The sequence below is a fragment of the Peromyscus maniculatus genome, chromosome 11 (assembly GCF_049852395.1).
Source record: "Peromyscus maniculatus bairdii isolate BWxNUB_F1_BW_parent chromosome 11, HU_Pman_BW_mat_3.1, whole genome shotgun sequence".
NCBI classification, from domain to species: Eukaryota; Metazoa; Chordata; class Mammalia; order Rodentia; family Cricetidae; genus Peromyscus; species Peromyscus maniculatus.
Window position 1 is genome coordinate 68297227 of NC_134862.1, and position 17383 is coordinate 68314609.

The window sequence follows — 17383 nt, forward strand, 5'->3', positions numbered from 1 at the left end:
TAGTTAGGGTTTCCTGTCCTTGTGAGAAAACACCATGACCAAAAAACAAATTAGGGAAGAAAGGGTTTATTTGGCTTACACGTCTTCAGTACTGTTCCTTGAAGGAAGTCAGTAAAGGAAATCAAACATAGCCAGGCAGTGGTGGCACACGCCTTTATTTTATTATTATTATTATTATTATTTTGGTTTTTTGAGGCAGGGTTTCTCTGTGTAGCTTTGTGCCTTTCCTGGAACTCACTTGGTAGCCCAGGCTGACCTCGAACTCGCCTTTAATCCCAGCACTTGGGAGGCAGAGGCAGGCGGATCTCTGTGAGTTCGAGGCCAGCCTGGGCTACAGAGTGAGTTCCAGGAAAGGTGCAATGCTACACAGAGAAACCCTGTCTCAAAAAGGGGGGGGGGCACTCAAACAGGGCAGGATCCTGGAGGCAGGAGCTGAATCACAGGCCATGGAGGGGTGCTGCTTTACTAGCTTGCTTCCCCTGACTTACTCAGCCTGCTTTCTTATAGAACCCAGGACCACCAGCCCAGGAATGACACCACCCACCATGGGCTGGGCCCTTCCCTGTTGATCACTAATTGAGAAATGCCCTATGGCTGGATCTTTTAGAAGCACTGTCTCAACTGGGGCTCCTTCCTCTCTGATGACTCTAGCTTGTGTCAAGTTGACATAAAACCCACCAGAGCACCAAGCTCTAGAGGGTTTGGCTTAATCTAGGACTAACTGGACTGAAAAATAAGAAAGGGCTCAGATCTTGAATATCACCAGAAGTAGAGTGAATGGATGATAGGATTCAGACCCCAGACTCTGTGACTATGTAGGACCTTAGGTTTGCCATTCTCCATCAGTCCAAAGTCTTATACAGAGTTTGATGCTTCTTTGTACTGGCCTTTGTGTTGTGGGATATTTGTACACTGTGTGAAGATGCATTGCTGTGATTTGGTGCAATAAAAAGCTGAACGGCCAATAGGTAGCTAGTCAAAATCTATAAGCGGGATTTCTGGGGATAGAAGGGAAGAGGAGCAGTAGTCTAGACATGCAGAAGAAGCCAGGAGACAGGGAAAGGAAACAGGAGGTGCAAGATGAAAGAGAGCTAACGCCATGTGATAGAATATAGATTCATATAAATTGGTTAATTAAAGTTATAAGAGCTAGTTAGGAACGAGCCTAAGCTATAGGCTGGGCTTTCATAATTAACAGTCTTCATGTCATTATTTGGGAGCTGGCAGGACAGAAAAAGACTTGGTACACCTTTGTCCCCATATGTGAGAATTTTATTTTTTTATTTTATTTTTTTAACTATTTTAATTATTACAGGGGAGAGCGCGAACGCAGTCCCCCACTACCACAAATTATGCAGTCGAGTTTTCCGCATTTGGGGAAATCGCAAGGGTCAGCACATCTGGAGTGTGATGGGCGAGCATATCCAGTGCCTCGCCCTGGGAAAACCAACTTCGTGATCATGGTATCTCCCCTGCCAGGTAAGCATGAGAATTTTTTTATAGCTTTTCATATTGCTTACTATGCCTCATTATTCTTAGTGATTATTTCAGGGCTAAATTCCTCATAATCATCTCTATGCCATTGGTTATTATTTCTCCTCTCAAGGGAAAGAAACTGACTTTTATTGTTGTTCTCAGCAAACTCCACCAAGTTCTATATCTTTATGAGAAAGTAACATTTTACGTTAGTAAAGCAAATGGAACACATAATTCCAGTTTATGTGAATAAAGACCTCTGTTCTTTATTCTAATATAGATAAGGCTCCTGCTTATCTATATTAGTTGTCAAGGCTGCCATAACAAAACACCACTGCTTTCATGAACAAAAGACATTTATTTTCTCAGTGCCTGAAGCTACAAGTCTAAGATCAAAGTATTGACAGATTCAGTTTCCCTTGTGGCTGCTTTTAGCTGGCAGGTGGCAGCCTTTCCTTTGTGACCCATGTGGTCATTTTGTGTTCACCTATCCATGTTATTTTTTGTATGGCCAAATTCTTCCTTCAACAGATAAGAGTCAAAGTATGTTAGGACCCACCTTAATAGCTTCATTATAATTTACTTTTTTTTTTTTTTTTTTTTTTTGGTTTTTAGAGACAGGGTTTCTCTGTATAGCTTTTCGCCTTTCCTGGAGCTCACTTGGTAGCCCAGGCTGGCCTCGAACTCACAGAGATCTGCCTGGCTCTGCCTCCCGAGTGCTGGGATTAAAGGCGTGCGCCACCACCGCCCGGCTAATTTACCTATTCTTTATACATCCTATATCAATTACTTCTTGTTTGTCATGACCAAATATCTTACAAGAAGCAACTTGAAGAGAAAGGGTTTGTTTTGGCTTATGGTTTGGGGGAGACAGTGTATCACAGCAAAGATGGCCAGGAAAGTGAGGCAGCTGGTCACATTGCAGCCACAGTCAAAAGGCACAGAGAGATGAAAGTCGCTGTTCAGCTTACTTGCTCCTTTTCTGTTTGTTTATAGCCTGGGATCCCAGCCTATGGATGGTATTCCTCAATATTTATACTTGTTAATTTGACTGTGTGTGTGTGTGTGTGTGTGTGTGTGTGTGTGTGTGTGTGTGTGTGTGTGTGTGTGTGTTATAAGACACAGACTGACATTGGGTGTCTTTCTTGATTGCTCTCTACCATATTTTTCTGAGACAGGTGCTCTGGCTAAAACCAGAACAGATCAGTTTGACTAAGCCAGCTGGCCAAAGGGATCCACTAGTCCACCTATCTCAAATCACCCACTTCTTTCCAGTCCCTGCCCCAGCACTAGAGTTAGGGAAGCTCAACCTGATGTCAAACCTTGTTTTTAATGTGGGCACTGAGGATCTGAATTCAGGTTCTTATGCTGTGCAGTGGTAATTTCTCAGCACTTCTTTTACTTTTTCAGTTCTTGTTAGGGATTTGAAAACCATAGTCAAAGTCTCATGGATCAGAATAATTTGTACTAGCTATTGCAACGACAAGTCTCAGATGACCCTCAACTTTGTGAGGGCTTTGGGAATGAGTCCTTTGTCTTTTCCTGTGATTCTTCTGCCCCAGCTGGTTTCTTCATGCAGGAACTATTCAGACTCGTGTAAAGATATGTCAAGAAACTCAAATTCCCTTGAGGTCCCTTTAGAACTGTTTCCCCATGTCACAGCAGCTCTAGAGTTTCTAAATATTGGGTTTCCAGCAGATCCTCAGAGTCCCACACCTGCCTCCTTAGCTGGGAAAGTCCAGCTGGCACTATATAGGTACCCTTCCCAGCACACAGCCAGGAAGCTTTCCAGGCAAACTCACGACTCTCATCGTTTGTGCTGTCTCAGGGACCATAGGAAAATGCTGCCTGATATCCAAGGCATAAATTTACTTTTTATATAGGGTGTCCTTATTTTTCAGTAGTTTGATACCCGTTACTCCATATTGACCAAAAACATTAGTCTCTGGCATTCCTTTGTTTTTTGTAACTCGGGGTTCATTCTTAAGCAACTTTTTCAGACTGGGTAAAATATTTGAAATTTCCTAATAGCCAAAGTCTGAGATGAGAATTATTTACAGGCTGGAGAGGTGGCTCAGAGGTTAAGAGCACTGCTTGCTCTTCCAGAGGTCCTGAGTTCAATTACCAGCAACCATGATGGGATGTGTCCTCTTAAGCTATGAGTCTACATAAACGCTTAAGTTGCTTCTGGATTTTGTCATAGCAATTAGAAAAAAGCTAATATACCAGGCAAGACGTGTGCTTCTATAGATGTCAGTATATAATCAAGTAATATATCTTACAGTAGAATTCTTTGTTTCATCCAATTCAGTGGGTGTTGCCATAGGTATACAATCTTTGTATCCACAATTAAAGTAGAAATCAGAATAGTTTCACTGCCCTAAAAGCCTCTGGTGCTAAACCTAGTCAACTCTCGACTATGTGGACCCTTAATAATATTCTTCCCAGGGGCCCAGAAGAGAAACTACAAATGGCAAGAATTATTATTATTATTTTCGGGAAATGAATCTAAGTACACCAAGCTCTTTGTCTGTCTACTTTATTCCTCTGGGATAAAATCTTATCTACACAGTTTCAGTTCTGTTCTCATGCCTAGCTCCTTTCTTGCCTGATTTCTCCCTACCTTTATCAGTTGTCCCCTCTAAGTTCTACCTTAATTCTCTCATCTTAATTCTGCCTCATCTAGGTTCTTCTCATCTCATTCTTACCCATCTAGTACCCCATCTGGCTCTCCTCATCTTCCATCACATCCTCAAGTTCTCTCTTCAAAATCCCCCTCTCTCTCCTTATACCTCTCAGTTCTCCCCAAGTCTCTCAGGTATTCAGTTATAAACCCAAGCAATAGCAATCCTCTGGCAGAGAAAGGTCACCAGGCTTGAATTCTTACAAGGTCATAAAGGTAGACAAGCATTTTCCTCGTGCAGTGACCATTAGGCTTTCTTTTACAACCCAAAAAGGGGAGTTGTAAAGGAGGAGGTCAACTGAGAGCTAATATAGGTTAGTATATCAGAAAAGGGAACTTATGTGCTCAGTCTACATTCCTAAAAGTGGTTAGGTAAGAAGTTAAGAGTCTATAATGTTAGCAAGGCTGTATAAGAAAGGAGGGTCTCATCTCAAATTGCACAAGAAATAAAGCTATCCACCTGACCTAGGAGACAGGTCTTGTTTCCATAAGGGTGTTACCTTAGTTCAGGAGATGTTTGGCCTTGGATGATTGATAGGTATTTTAGATAAATACACTGTTAGGAGTTCTAGGAAGCACACATAGCATTACAAGAAACTCATTGTAGGAACCAGCTAATATATATATATATATATATATATATATATATATATATATATATATATATATATATACATATATATATATGTATATATATATGTATATATAAAAGCTAAAATATCACCAAGACTTCTTCAGCCATGGCTTGACCTTAGAAAAAGTCCTTGATTTTTATAAGTAATAGCTTTTTGATAGTAGCTGAATTCCATTACATTTTCCTGTGGCTTGCAGCAGTCAACACCTCCTTCCTTCTCTGAATCACTGACAAATACTATATTTAAGATCATGGATATCAGTTTATATTTATGAGTAATACTATCCAAAGAATGAGGAGGCCCCTAGAAGTCCCTTGAGGATGTCTCTTATACTATCTACCAGCAAGAAAATGGGAACTTCTGTTCTATTGACTTAAATCAACCAATCGTTTGTTTGAGTCTAGAGGCACATTATCCTGAAGTTCTAGGGGTAGCATCACTATGCTAGCTTTATTTGTCTTGTGAGGCAATAATTATCTCTGAGGAATAATTCATCTGAAGCAAGACTGTTGTTTTAGGATGTTAAACTTGTGGTGATATGCTGTGGCAAGAACAGAAAAGCAACACACACAGTAACCAGTGCTGCCCTGGAAGCCAATGCTTAATTGGATCTTCAGTAAAGAATTCCGAGTGTAATTTCTTCACAGTCCTTACCAACATCTAACTGTATCTTGGCAAACATTAAGTGCCTGACAGTAACATGGCATCATACACCAAAGAATAGTTGATATATAAGAATCTTAGTGACTGGGTCAAACCATTAAAAACCCAGATTTTCTCTTGTATCAGTTGAGGTAAGGTCAAACGCAGATGATTCTGCTCAGCCAGCAATGCTCAGTCACTGAATACAGGGTGGGGTGTCAAAATTTTGCCCAATAAGATCACTGCTTTGACCTAATTTTTCCAAAATGAAGATTTGCGATACTATCAGTTTTCTGGTATCTTACTTCATATTGGTAAGTGCAAATGCAGTTGATGAACTGGTTTAGTGATAAATGCCCAGGGCATGGTGTGGGAGGATTCATTGTGTGAGAAAAGAAACAGCTGATGTATCTGCCAACTCAAAGAAAGAATATAAGAACTGTTATGTTGCTGGGTGTTGGTGGCACACACCTTTAATCCCAGTACTCAAGAGGCAGAGGCACGCAGATCTCTGTGAGTTCAAGGACAGCCTGGTCTACAGAGCAAGTTCCAGGACAGCCAGGGCTAAACAGAGAAACCCAGTCTTGAAAAAACAAACAAATAACCAAACAACAACAAAAACTCTGTTACGCTGATGCAGTGAATAGAAAGAAAGTTTGCTTTAAGTTGATATCTTCTTAAAAGGTTAAAAGTGTGCCCAGGCAAATTTTTTCATCCAAGCTAATATAAACAGAACTAAAATTCTTATGTTCTTATGTTCAAATACCTAGTCTTTTTCATTCAAAGTTGCTTATATAGGCTCATAATTTATTGCTGTGTTAACATCATTAATTTATTTCATAATTCAATGGTGCATCTTATATTACAGCCTTCTCTTCTGTACTCATCATAAACACATCCTTTTCCTGATTACCATGCCTTGTCCTTAATTTTATACATCACCTCTCTCTGTGATCCGAGTCTCCTCCTGAAGTTTGATGTCATGAAAGTTGATCACAGAAGGAACCAAACACGCAGAGGGACAGAGAGAGGGCTCAGTGGGTAAAGGCACTTGCCTCCAAACTTAATGACCCGAGTTTCATCCTCAGAACCACAAGCCAGGAAAATATCAACTCCCACAAAATGAGAAACAAAAAATGAACACTCGGTCATAGGGAGGTACTGAACATGAGCACACATGTAAAGAATAAAGGCAAAGAGGTATATGACTTATTCTAGGATCTAAAATTATTTGGCAATCTTTTTGTTCCCCAGGAAAATTCCCCCTTTGTCTTTTTTCCCCTACATACTACTAAGCCTATATTTAGTGTCATAATTCAGTTGTCTTTTCTTGACTATATTTTATATTAATATAAAATACATAGTGTAGAATTATCTTTCCTATGATAGCAATGGGAACTGGAGGATGTGTTACAATGTGAATTTGAATTTCCATAGGATACTCGGGATACTAGGCAATAAAAAACACTCATAATTTAGGAGAGTGGCTTAATACAAGTTATACATGAAGTTATAACAGCAGACTGTTTTAAATATTTCTTGATTCTAGCTTTATGGTTTGTCTGTATCAGTTAGTTAGGTTTGGGCACTGAAACTCAAGGAGAAAAGACCAGTAATATTACCTTATTTAGTTTAAATGCAAGGCAATTAAAAAAATCAAATGATACTATTTGGCTTATGATGTTCAGTGAAACCAAACCTTCCAATATCTTCATGGAATGTGTTCACAAGTTAATGTTTTGTTTTTTTTTTTCTCCAGTAAATGTTGATTTTTCCCCCTAACCTGGAGAATGTTTCTAAAGATTACTAGCCCTAAGTAACTCATATTCACATTAATATAGTCTTCCTATCATTTTCCATTGTTACAATACTTCTGATAGGTTCGGGTCATATTTTGCAAACACCTTGACCAAAATTGGAAGCAGCACCCAGTGTCGGAAATGCCTAAGTGAAGAAAATTAACTTTAAAGCGGTGTGATTTACTCGTGAGGGCTTTGGTGGTGTTCTTTTAACTTCTCTAATACTTGCTTGCTGACCAAGATCGAATGAAACAGTGGGTTAGATATTTCCAGAGACACATACACCTGCACCTAAGTCCAGGAAATTACAGTTCTCTATGTGACTCATCACTCCACCTCTGGCTTTAGTGGACTGTGTCCTACTAGGCACATCGTTTATATTGTTGGGGTCGTAAAGGTTTCCCTGTTTCTCCTTTTGAGAATGAATAACAAAACATCAAGAACCCATTTCTCCTTTTGCTTGAATTTAGTTTTTGTTTGTTTGTGTTTGGCACTAAGGATTCAGCCGGTCAGCTACATCCCAGCTTTTTAAAACTTCTCTTGTTTTTGAGAAGCTCTCACATAGTGGTTTACAGTCCTTGAACTTGCTCTGTTGATTAGGCAGGGTTTACATTTCAATCTTCTCTCCTCAGCTGTCTTAGCATCTCAGATTATAGGCATGCACCATCACTCTTGGTTCTCAATTTATCTCTTTAATACTGAGAGGGCTGGGGAGCCAGAGGAGATCCATGACAGATATCTAATAGCCTACCAGGGACCAGGCCTTAGTTTGGTTTACTGGAACTGGCTGGAGCTGAGCAAGCAGTTCTCAGGAAGACCACAACTCAGGAGAAACCAATCCACAGGCTCTCCACAGCCTTCTGCCAGCTAAAGATAGCTTTTCCTAGACTGTAGCTAGAAGGTCCCTAACCACTAGAGCCTCCTACCAATCAGGCCCCAGACTAATCTTTCCTCCACCAATCAGCACCAGATTAATCCCTCCTCCCTGGAATTCCCCTAACTCCCACTTAAAAGGAACTTTCTACCTCCCTTTGGGGTTGATATTTGCCACACCAACCTGCTGGAAACAATAGACACTCTTGCTAAATTGCATATGTGACTGGTCTTTCTTGGGGGAGTCTCTCTGGACCTTAACAAATACTATGTCTATTTTACAACACTAATGCAGGTCAATTATACTACATTCACTTAAGAAATCAGCAGGAAGCTATTGCGCCCTTAAGAGATTGGATTAGACAGCATCAGGGCAATCAGGCCCCAAATTTTCTAGGTGAGTCTGGCAGATAAAGCTTTGCGGAGAACTTCTGGATTCAGAGGATAAAGCCTGCAGCAGATGGAAACCAGCACTCTTGTCTTGCTAAAATAATGTATTTGGATATTATATCTCAGGAACAGATATGGGAAGTTCAATTCTTTGTCAGTCATTCTGGCCTATCTTCATTTCTTTTGTTAGATTTTGGATTTTGTCTTTACTATATGTATTTTTATAGCTCATGGGCTAAACACATTTAATATTATGGTATTCTATTAATTATCTGGGCTTAGTATGTTTTCTTTCTGTTTTTAAACTATTTGTTGTTTCTCCTGAGTTGTCTTGCTTCTTTGTGTTATGTGCATTCGTGCACTTGTGTGCACCATGCTTCCTCTTTTCTGCTTTCCTAACAGATCTTGCCAGTAGAAGTTACTATGTACTTCAATGTATTTATCTAGTATGAAGGGAAATTGCATCATATTTGCTCAGCTTCCTTTTGCAACTTCAGATTTTACTGAAGATAGGCTCCAAGTACTCAGGATTTGTTCCTAGGAGACGTGTTGTATTGTATCACCTCTCCTCCTTAGAAGAGACTCCTGGAAGTGATTACTTCATTTCTCTTGCATTCCCTCCCTTATTAACCAGTGTTTTACATTCTTTTTTATTTATTTTTTATTTTGAGACAGATTCTCAGCGTGTATCCCAAACTGACTCATAATGTTAGTTACCTGCATTAGACTCACCTGGATATTGGGGAATGCATATTTATTGGCCCTACACCAGGGCCTATAGTCAGTATCTCTGTGGTGGAATCCAAGAATTCGTAGTTTTTAAAAAAAGCTATATGGATGGTTCTTCTCTACAGCGATGTTTGAGAATCATGGGCACAGCAAATGTTCTTACAATGGCTTTAGTATCGTTTGAGTGATTTTACAAAAGAGAGACTGGTCCCCAGGTTGTGTTGGGGTGATAGAACCTTTAAGAGGGAGGATAGTGGAAGACATTTAGATTATAAAGGCAGTGTCTGGAGAGGGATCAGTGGTGGTTTTAGGGAGAACAACTCATTCTCTCAAGAGCAGATTGTTATAAGGGCAGACCACTCCAAATGTTTGTTGGACCCCTTTGCATCAGACTATTTCCCTCTGGGCTTTTAGCTAAATTGTGACACAGCCAATTTGACCCTCACTAGTGGTGAGCCAGATATGGCTACCCAATCTTGGAATTTTAACTTTTCAAACTATGAATGCATCTTTTTGACAAACAGCCCACATTGGATATTTAGTTATAACAAATAGTTTATCAAGCAATTGGTCCTTAAGAACTACTTAAGATTGGTGTATTATCCGCTTACTAACCTCCAAATATCTCTCCCGTGTTGATCTCTCTCTTGTGATTTAGACTGCATTTTCAATCATTGTCTGGTTATGCTTACTTGAATGTTTTCTTATCCTACACTCAACACAGCCAAAATTCAATTATCCATTGGGTGTCTGACATCATGCTACTGTGACCCAGGGGTGACCTTTGGAGTCATTCCCTATGCTCCATATCTCTACTTTTGGCTCGGGAAAGACAATGCGGATGAGAATGGCAGACATGGGTCATGCCCTCCAGGATTTTAAAGATTCTTTTATAGAGCAACTTAATTCCACTGTTTCTTTTCAGGACAGTCCCAAAATTTCCTTCTTATCATCGTAATCTAGAATAGTAATGCCTGTCAGAACTGATATAAATTTTCCTAATTAGTTTTTTTCCCCAAATTACCTTTCTTGTAAAGTTAATTTTTTTTTAATATTTATTTTACTCTACGCCTTTCTTTCCCATTGTTTCTAGGCCATCTTGCACACTGACAGAGATCTGTTTGCCTCTGCTTCTGTGTGCTGGAATTAAAGGCCGGTGTCCCCACATCGGGCAAGTATTATTACATTGTATCTATTTTTCTAATTGCTTTGTTATCTCTTTAGCTTCCTTAATGTCAGAATAAGGTTTGAACTTTCTCTTACTTGAACTCTTCAGAGGCTCGAGCTAGGTCTGATATCAATAAAAAGGACTTAAACTTTTAATTGGCTTAATCAGTGTAGTTGTCAATAACTGTCTTTCATGGATCATTTCATTGGAGGCCCCAGCAAGATTGCCCACACTGTGGAACTCAGCCTCATTTCCAGACTTCCTGGTCAGGGAGAGGTTGCTGGGGATGCACCATCTGACATACATTCTAGGGCCCAACTCCTCTCACTGAGTCTGACAAGGTCTGGAATGACTGCCATGTTCCAGAAACCAAAACAGAGTTCTGACACTCCTAGGAAGTATGCCTGTATACTGAATTCTGTTCTGATTCTGGTTGAGGATGAGCCAGAGGATGAGGGAAGCCCTCATCCTCTAATTAAGAAGGATGGGCCCATTCTGGCGAGTCGTCTTCTGGATAAGAGGGGCACTGGAAGCCCTCTTCCTTGTTTGGGAAGAAAATTCCAAAAGGAAATTATTACCAAGTCCTCCCACACTAAGTTGGGAGGCCAATAATGGAGCCCCTGTGTCCTGGTTCCGTCTTGAATGAGACATACGGTTTCAGTTTTGCTTGAAAGAATGGCTGGCCAACTGTGTGACTGATGATACGAATGAGGGTAAATTTGGCCCAGGAAGTTATCTGCTTTCTTGATGTTGCTGCTGCTGTTCTGTCTCATCTTCTCAAAGGGGGGCTGGCGTGTACTCACTCTGGTTAACTTGATTGATTACAATTCTGCCACTTTCGTCAGGATTCTGCCAGTAGGTGCCTCCTTCCGTATGCTGTTGTTAGCAGTTTGTCTTTTTGTATGCAAAAAAAAAGTCTCCTTTCCTCTCTAGGATGGGAAATTTCTAGTCATACCAACCTACTCCTGCAGTCACACACACCCCCAGTCTCTCACATGGTGCCTTTCCGCCTGGAGCTCCAAAGTGGGCGGCGGTTCCCTGGAAACTGACAGCCCTCAGATTGGAGCCACTTCCCTTGGCGGGGTCCCTGGAACCTGGGCGCTCCCAGGTGCCCGAGAGCAGGCAGTGGCTGGTCTCTGTTACTAACCTCATTTTTTTTTCCCCTTTGCAGAAGGCACTAGTTCTTCCTTCGGACTGGCAGAAGGTCAACAACAGAGCAGTGGTTCTCAACCTTCCAAACACTGCGCCCCTTTAATGTAGTTCCTCATGTTGTGGTGACCCCCAACCATAACATTATCTTTGTTGCTACTTCATAACTGCAATTTTGCTGCTATGGATTGTAATGTAACCATCTGTGTTTTCCGATGGTCTTAGGTGCCCCTATGAAAGGGCTGGGACCCATAGGTTGAGAATTGCTGACACAGGGGACGAATGTGATTCTTTTCTGATCTGTGTTCCGTTCTCTATATCAAATCATTATTACTGGAAGACCCAGACCCACCTTTTTCTGATAAGCCCTAACAGCCCTCCTAGGGTCTCTCCTCTACCCCTGGGATGAGTGCCGGCAACTCCTTTTACTTCAGATGAAAGGGAACTATTGAGGCAGTGGCAAGGAAGCTCTCTTGGGCCTTGCTTTTGAGGCAGCTTTATCCAAGCACCCTGATTTGGACCCCAATGTGTACGCAGGTTCCCAGGCCCTAAACTTTTTCCACCTGTACCTTATGACTGAAATTTGGGGTGCAGCTCAAAAACTCACTAATTTGTATAAGACTGCTGAGGTTCTTCAGGGTCCAAGTGTCCCGGGACATTTTTTAAGCGATTAAAAAAAAGTTTCAGAACTTACACCTGCTTTTGACCCATGGACTCTGGAAAATGCTAGGGCATTAAATTTGGCCTTTGTTACTCTGTTAGCACTGGACAGTCAAAAAAAAAAAAACTTTAAAAGTTCAAAAGCTAGAGGGCTTTGCAGGGATGATAACTCTCAACTCAATGAGGTGGCCGGAAGGTTTACAATAACCGAGACACTGAAAGGCAGTGTCTGTATCTATCTGGTGACTTATATGTTGTAGCCCCATATCTCCTCTGATAAGGGCCGTGGTACTCAAGGCAGCAGGCACTAATCAGAAGAGAAACGGGACTACAACAAATAAGTCATCAGACAGATGCGACAATAGATAATGTAAGTTCTCCCTCTGTATGCCCCATGTCCCCCCAAACCAGCAAGGCTTCAGGCTTAGTTTGCATTCTCCAGGGAGGACCTTGTATGAAACTAGGTTTGCTGCTTCTATGAAAATAGATCAGGAGTTATCAAAGAGACTTTACAAAATAGTAGAGATTATTTAGGTAAGTGACAAGGGGAACAGGAGTCAAATAATTTCTGGTACCCTAACATGTTCGAAACCCTTGGCTCACGGCTCTTTTCACTACCCTGGCTGGCCCCCTACTTCTTGGCTGGCCAAACAAAAGCAGAAATACAAATGATATTCCTGCCATCTGCCGTACCAGGGGGCAACAACGCGAAGCCTCAGGACACCCAAGGCAAGCGATCTCAAGTCTTTCCCAGTCTGGCTCCGCATGCGCGGCCGCTCTCACGCATGCGCGCCACCACCGCCCCGCCCCGCCTGAGGTCTAAGAGAGCCCTCGGCCAGCGTCCACTCGGGGAACGCGTAAGCAGCTGCTTTTCGAGCGTTCCCGGTCCTTCAGACCAAGCCCGCCACTTCGCGCCCTTCCAGCCCCTGACTCTTATTAAAACGGCCACCCACCCCTCTGCTGCGTCAGGAACGGAACCAGACGCTAGGCCTCTCCCGCCCGGCTCAGCGCCGGCCGCTGCGTGCGCAGCCTCGCCGGGGGCCCCGCCCCTTCCGCCGCTCGTGCGCAGGCACGGCCGCCTCGGCGAGCCCGGGTTGGCTACCCCGGCGGCCTCCTCGGCAGTCATGGCTGCTCTGATGTGATAGTTTTCCCCCGCCCCCTCGCGTAGGACGCGGCGGCGGGGCGGCGGTGGAAAGCCCAACTTTATTGTTCCCCCGGCCCACCTCCCGGCGCGTCCTCAGGATGCTCGGGGGCTGAGCGCCGGGGGGCGGCGGAGGGTCGCGGTCCATCCGGGCCCTCGCCTCAGAGCGCAGGGCCCAGGGAGGGAGGGAGGGAGGCACGATGTCAGGTAGCCGCCAGACCGGCTCGGGTTCCGCTGGGACGAGCCCCGGTTCCTCGGCGGCCTCCTCGGTGACTTCCGCCTCCTCGTCCTTATCCTCGTCTCCGTCGCCGCCTTCCGCGGCGGCCTCGGCGGCGGCGCTGGTCTCTGGCGGGGCGGCTCCGGCCGCGGGCTCGGGCGGCCTCGGTGGCCCGGGGCGGCCTGTGCTAGTGGCGGCCGCGGTGTCCGGCAGCGGCAGCGCGAGCACCGGCGGGGCGGTGTCCGCGGGCCTGTCCCGGCTCAGCTGCGCGGCCAGGCCCAGCGCCGGTGTTGGAGGGAGCAGCTCCAGCCTGGGCAGCAGCAGCAGCAGCAGTAGGAAGCGACCTCTGCTCGCCCCGCTCTGCAACGGGATCCACAACTCCTACGAGGACAAAAGCAACGACTTCGTCTGGTGGGTTCTCATAGCTGTCCCTGCATGCGCGACCATGAGTTTTCTGATGCTGAAGCTGGCAGGGTCCGGTGGGGGCGGCGGGGGGTGGGGGAGGCGAGGCTGTCGGAGAGGGCAGCTTGGTGGTGCTGGGATTCCAGCCGGGGAGTTGAGTGTTTGCAGTTAAAGGTTCCTGGTTGGGAGGTGGAGGTGGACTGGGATCCCGAGGCAAAGTAGTAAAATGGGGTTACGTTGAGGTGGGTGCTGATGTGCAGGAACTGAAGGCATTTAAAGGGACTGCCTAAGGATAGAGGTGGAGGTCCAGTAAGTGGTTATGTAGAAAAGGAAATATTTGGGTCGGGAGTTTGAACCTTAAATGTATTTTGGCCAGTGGATTAGGCATCAGTCTGGAGTAGTTTATATGAATTACATTTTCAGAGGAAGAATACTGCCTGAGATTCTGAGGGATGGAATTGCTTGTCAACTCTGTATTGTAAATACGGTAGATGGTGCTCGAAACACGGTTGTGGATGTTTTACATAGTGATCTTTTTAAGTACCCATTGGGCGTGGGAATGTGTAAATGTCTCCTATTTGAATGGAGAGGACCCTTGTAATTCTGTTGCTGATAATTAGTCAAAATTTGTTCACGACCAATTCCACGTTTCAACTGTTGGAATGAGGGAAACACATTTATTGGATAGTGTTAATGTGTTGTACGGAACTATTACAGCGCTGTGTGATGTGCTGGAACTTCTGACTTGAGAAACGCTTGTATAGTCATTGCATCACGGCTGGCATCTTGAATGACACAGAAGAATTCAGTTATTTGGCATCCAAGAGGGGCTTTAAGCAAAAGATGAATCTGATTGTCTTGAATTTTTTTGAGTTTTAAGTACTAGTTATAGGATTAAGAGAGCTTAAGTAACCTTTCCTGCTCAAAAACTGGTAGAATGCTGAGCCTTTCCTGCGAAGGGACTTGTTGATTGACTTAAATGATGTAGGAAGTTGGCTTGGGCAGTCCTTCTTGGGGAAGTTGATTCACTTGAAGAGTTCAAGATGGTCTTATATGGTGTTATTAAATGTGATAGGGCTAGAGATTGTAACCATTGAGAAAGATATTGGCTACACTTTCTTGCCTCTTCAGGAATATAATCTGTATTTCTGCTTTTGTTTAGATTCAGAAGCAGCATTTGTTATTGAAATACAAATGGTTGTGATTATTTGTATGCAAATTAAATAGTTTATGGTTGGATCTAAGAGATGTTTGCATTCCTGTTTGTTTGTTTGTTTGAGACAGGATTCTCTCTGTATCCCTGGCTGTTTTGGTACTCATTCTGTAGATCAGGCTGGCCTTGAACTCAGAGGTCTGCCTGTCTCTGCCTCCCAAGTGCTGGTATTAAAGGTGTGTGCCACCACCACCGCCTGCCTGGGTGAAGTGTTTGCATTCCTATCCAATCAATAGTGTCACATGATAAGGTAGAAACTAGTAAAACAAGCAGGCGACAGAATTTAATTTTTAGCCATTATTTGCATTTCAGTCTTCAAAAAGTAGAAGAAAAACATGCCAGCGACCTTAGGTCATTTAAATAGTGGAAAATGTGTGAGAAATTGGAGTATTATTCAGTTACTTAATAAATAATTTAGACATTGGCTGTTGAACTGTCTGTCAGAGTAATACAGGCAATGGTTTAGGGACCTGGAGGTGACTAAGGAGCAGCTGGCACTTGGTTTTGGTATTAGGTGTGTCCTGGTTTCGTTTCTGTTGCAGTGACAATACCTGGACTACAGACAACTTAGGGAAGAAAAGGTTTCTTTGGCTCACAGTCTCAGTTACAATTCATTATTGTGGAGAGATCAGTGCAGGATCTTAGAAGATTCACTTCCACGGTCAAGCAAAGAGTGGAGGTTTCCACAATGGTCTGGGTTGTCTTATACCAGTTAGGAATGGAGAAGATACCCCACAGGCATGTCAGTGATCAACCTGATCTAGACAGTCCCTTGGTTGACACTTTCCAGCTGGTACTAGATTGTGTTAAGTTGACAGTTAAAACTAACCAGCTCAGGAGTAAGACTAAATTATTAGTCCATCACCTGGTTGTTTAAAAAGATCATTGAGCTTAGGGGCTTGAGAGCAGACTTCAAGGGCTAAGAGCACTTGTTGCTCTATCAGAAGACTGGGGTCTGATTCCCAGTACCCACATGGTAGCTCACAACTGTCTGCAACTCCATTTTCAGGGCATCTGAGTCCTCTTCTGGGCCCCATAGGCAACACACACACACACACACACACACACACACACACACACACACACACACGGTATACAGACATACTTGTAGGCAAAGCACCCATACACATTCATAAAATAAATACTTAAAAGGAATTCAGCTTACTCTTTTTCCTATGTTGTATAGGTATTATATTTTATATTCTAGTGTGAAAATATCCAATGAATATTTTTTGTTAAAATTCCTAATATTTCACTAAGAATCCCAATTCAATTTTTGGTGAGATTGGCTATTCAGAAGAATTAATCAGTGAATATATTTTGCACTTTTTAAACTAGATTTAGTTTTGATCAGATTCTTGCAGTGGGATATGTATTAGATAGCCTTAGCAACTCTTTTTATTTCTAATTGGTCTCTGAGTGTTTTTGTCTTTTTCTGTACCTCTGTCAGACTGAGGCAATTCAAATTACTGTAATCTTTTATATAGAAATGAGGTTTAAGTTCAAATAATGTTAATTCTTTACTCATAACACCTTTAAAAAATACGTTTATATTTTACATCTCATTTTATCCTTAGAGTAGTTGTAAGGAGTTAGACTCTCTTATTTTACTATAACACCAGTGTAATGATTTTTACCTGCTGTTTTAGATGGGCTAGCTAAGGGACAAAATGAGGAATCAGATCTGGAGTCTCAGTTTAGCACTTCCCTTTATGTGGGTGGAAAGCTGGAGCTCTGTGAGTTCTAGTATACTATCCAGTGGTTCTTAATGGGCTTGATCAGAGGTAAGAAGCTGTTTCATAATGGTTTTCTTCTTAGCCATTTCTCTCCTTGCTGCCCCTATTCTAAGAAGAATCATAATGGGAGGCTGGGGTGGGAGGCAGTAGATAAGGACACTCCCCCCCATACAAACTCTTTTTGAGGGCAGTTATTTATTTATTTATTTTTAAAGATTTGTTTAATTATGTGTATGGTGTTCTGCCTACATATTTGCTTGCAGGTCAGAAGAGGGCACCAGATCTCATTACAGATGGTTGTGAGCTACCATGTGGGTGCTGGGAATTGAACTCAGGACCTCTGGAAGAGCAGCCAATGCTCTTAACCGCTGAGCCATCTCTCCAGCCTGATAACAGTTATTTAAATAAAGTCAAATGCCTAATTTCAGGAACACTCTTAGCTTTATCGTATTTGAAAATAAGTTTATATT

The 17383-nt window shown here is 42.8% G+C and overlaps 1 protein-coding gene and 1 pseudogene across 8 annotated transcripts in view; one reads left to right on the top strand and one right to left on the bottom strand.

Moving 5' to 3' along the window:
* Positions 1 to 1312: 1312 nt before the first annotated feature.
* Positions 1313 to 1487, bottom strand: LOC121821454 (U1 spliceosomal RNA; annotated as a pseudogene).
* An 11958-nt stretch (positions 1488 to 13445) lies between these two features.
* Cop1 (COP1 E3 ubiquitin ligase) overlaps positions 13446 to 17383 on the top strand; it is a 123280-nt gene continuing 119342 nt past the window's right edge. For 3 of the 8 annotated variants that reach the window (XM_076547790.1, XM_076547791.1, XM_076547792.1), the window contains exon 1: positions 13895 to 13973. Coding sequence is in view for 5 of the 8 variants with exons in the window: in XM_076547789.1 (XP_076403904.1) it covers positions 13546 to 13973 (428 nt within the window). In the remaining 3 variants the exon portion in view is untranslated. Of the gene's footprint in view, positions 13974 to 17383 lie in introns of all 8 variants that reach the window. The other 5 variants (XM_076547789.1, XM_076547787.1, XM_076547786.1 and 2 more) reach the window with 5 other exon arrangements.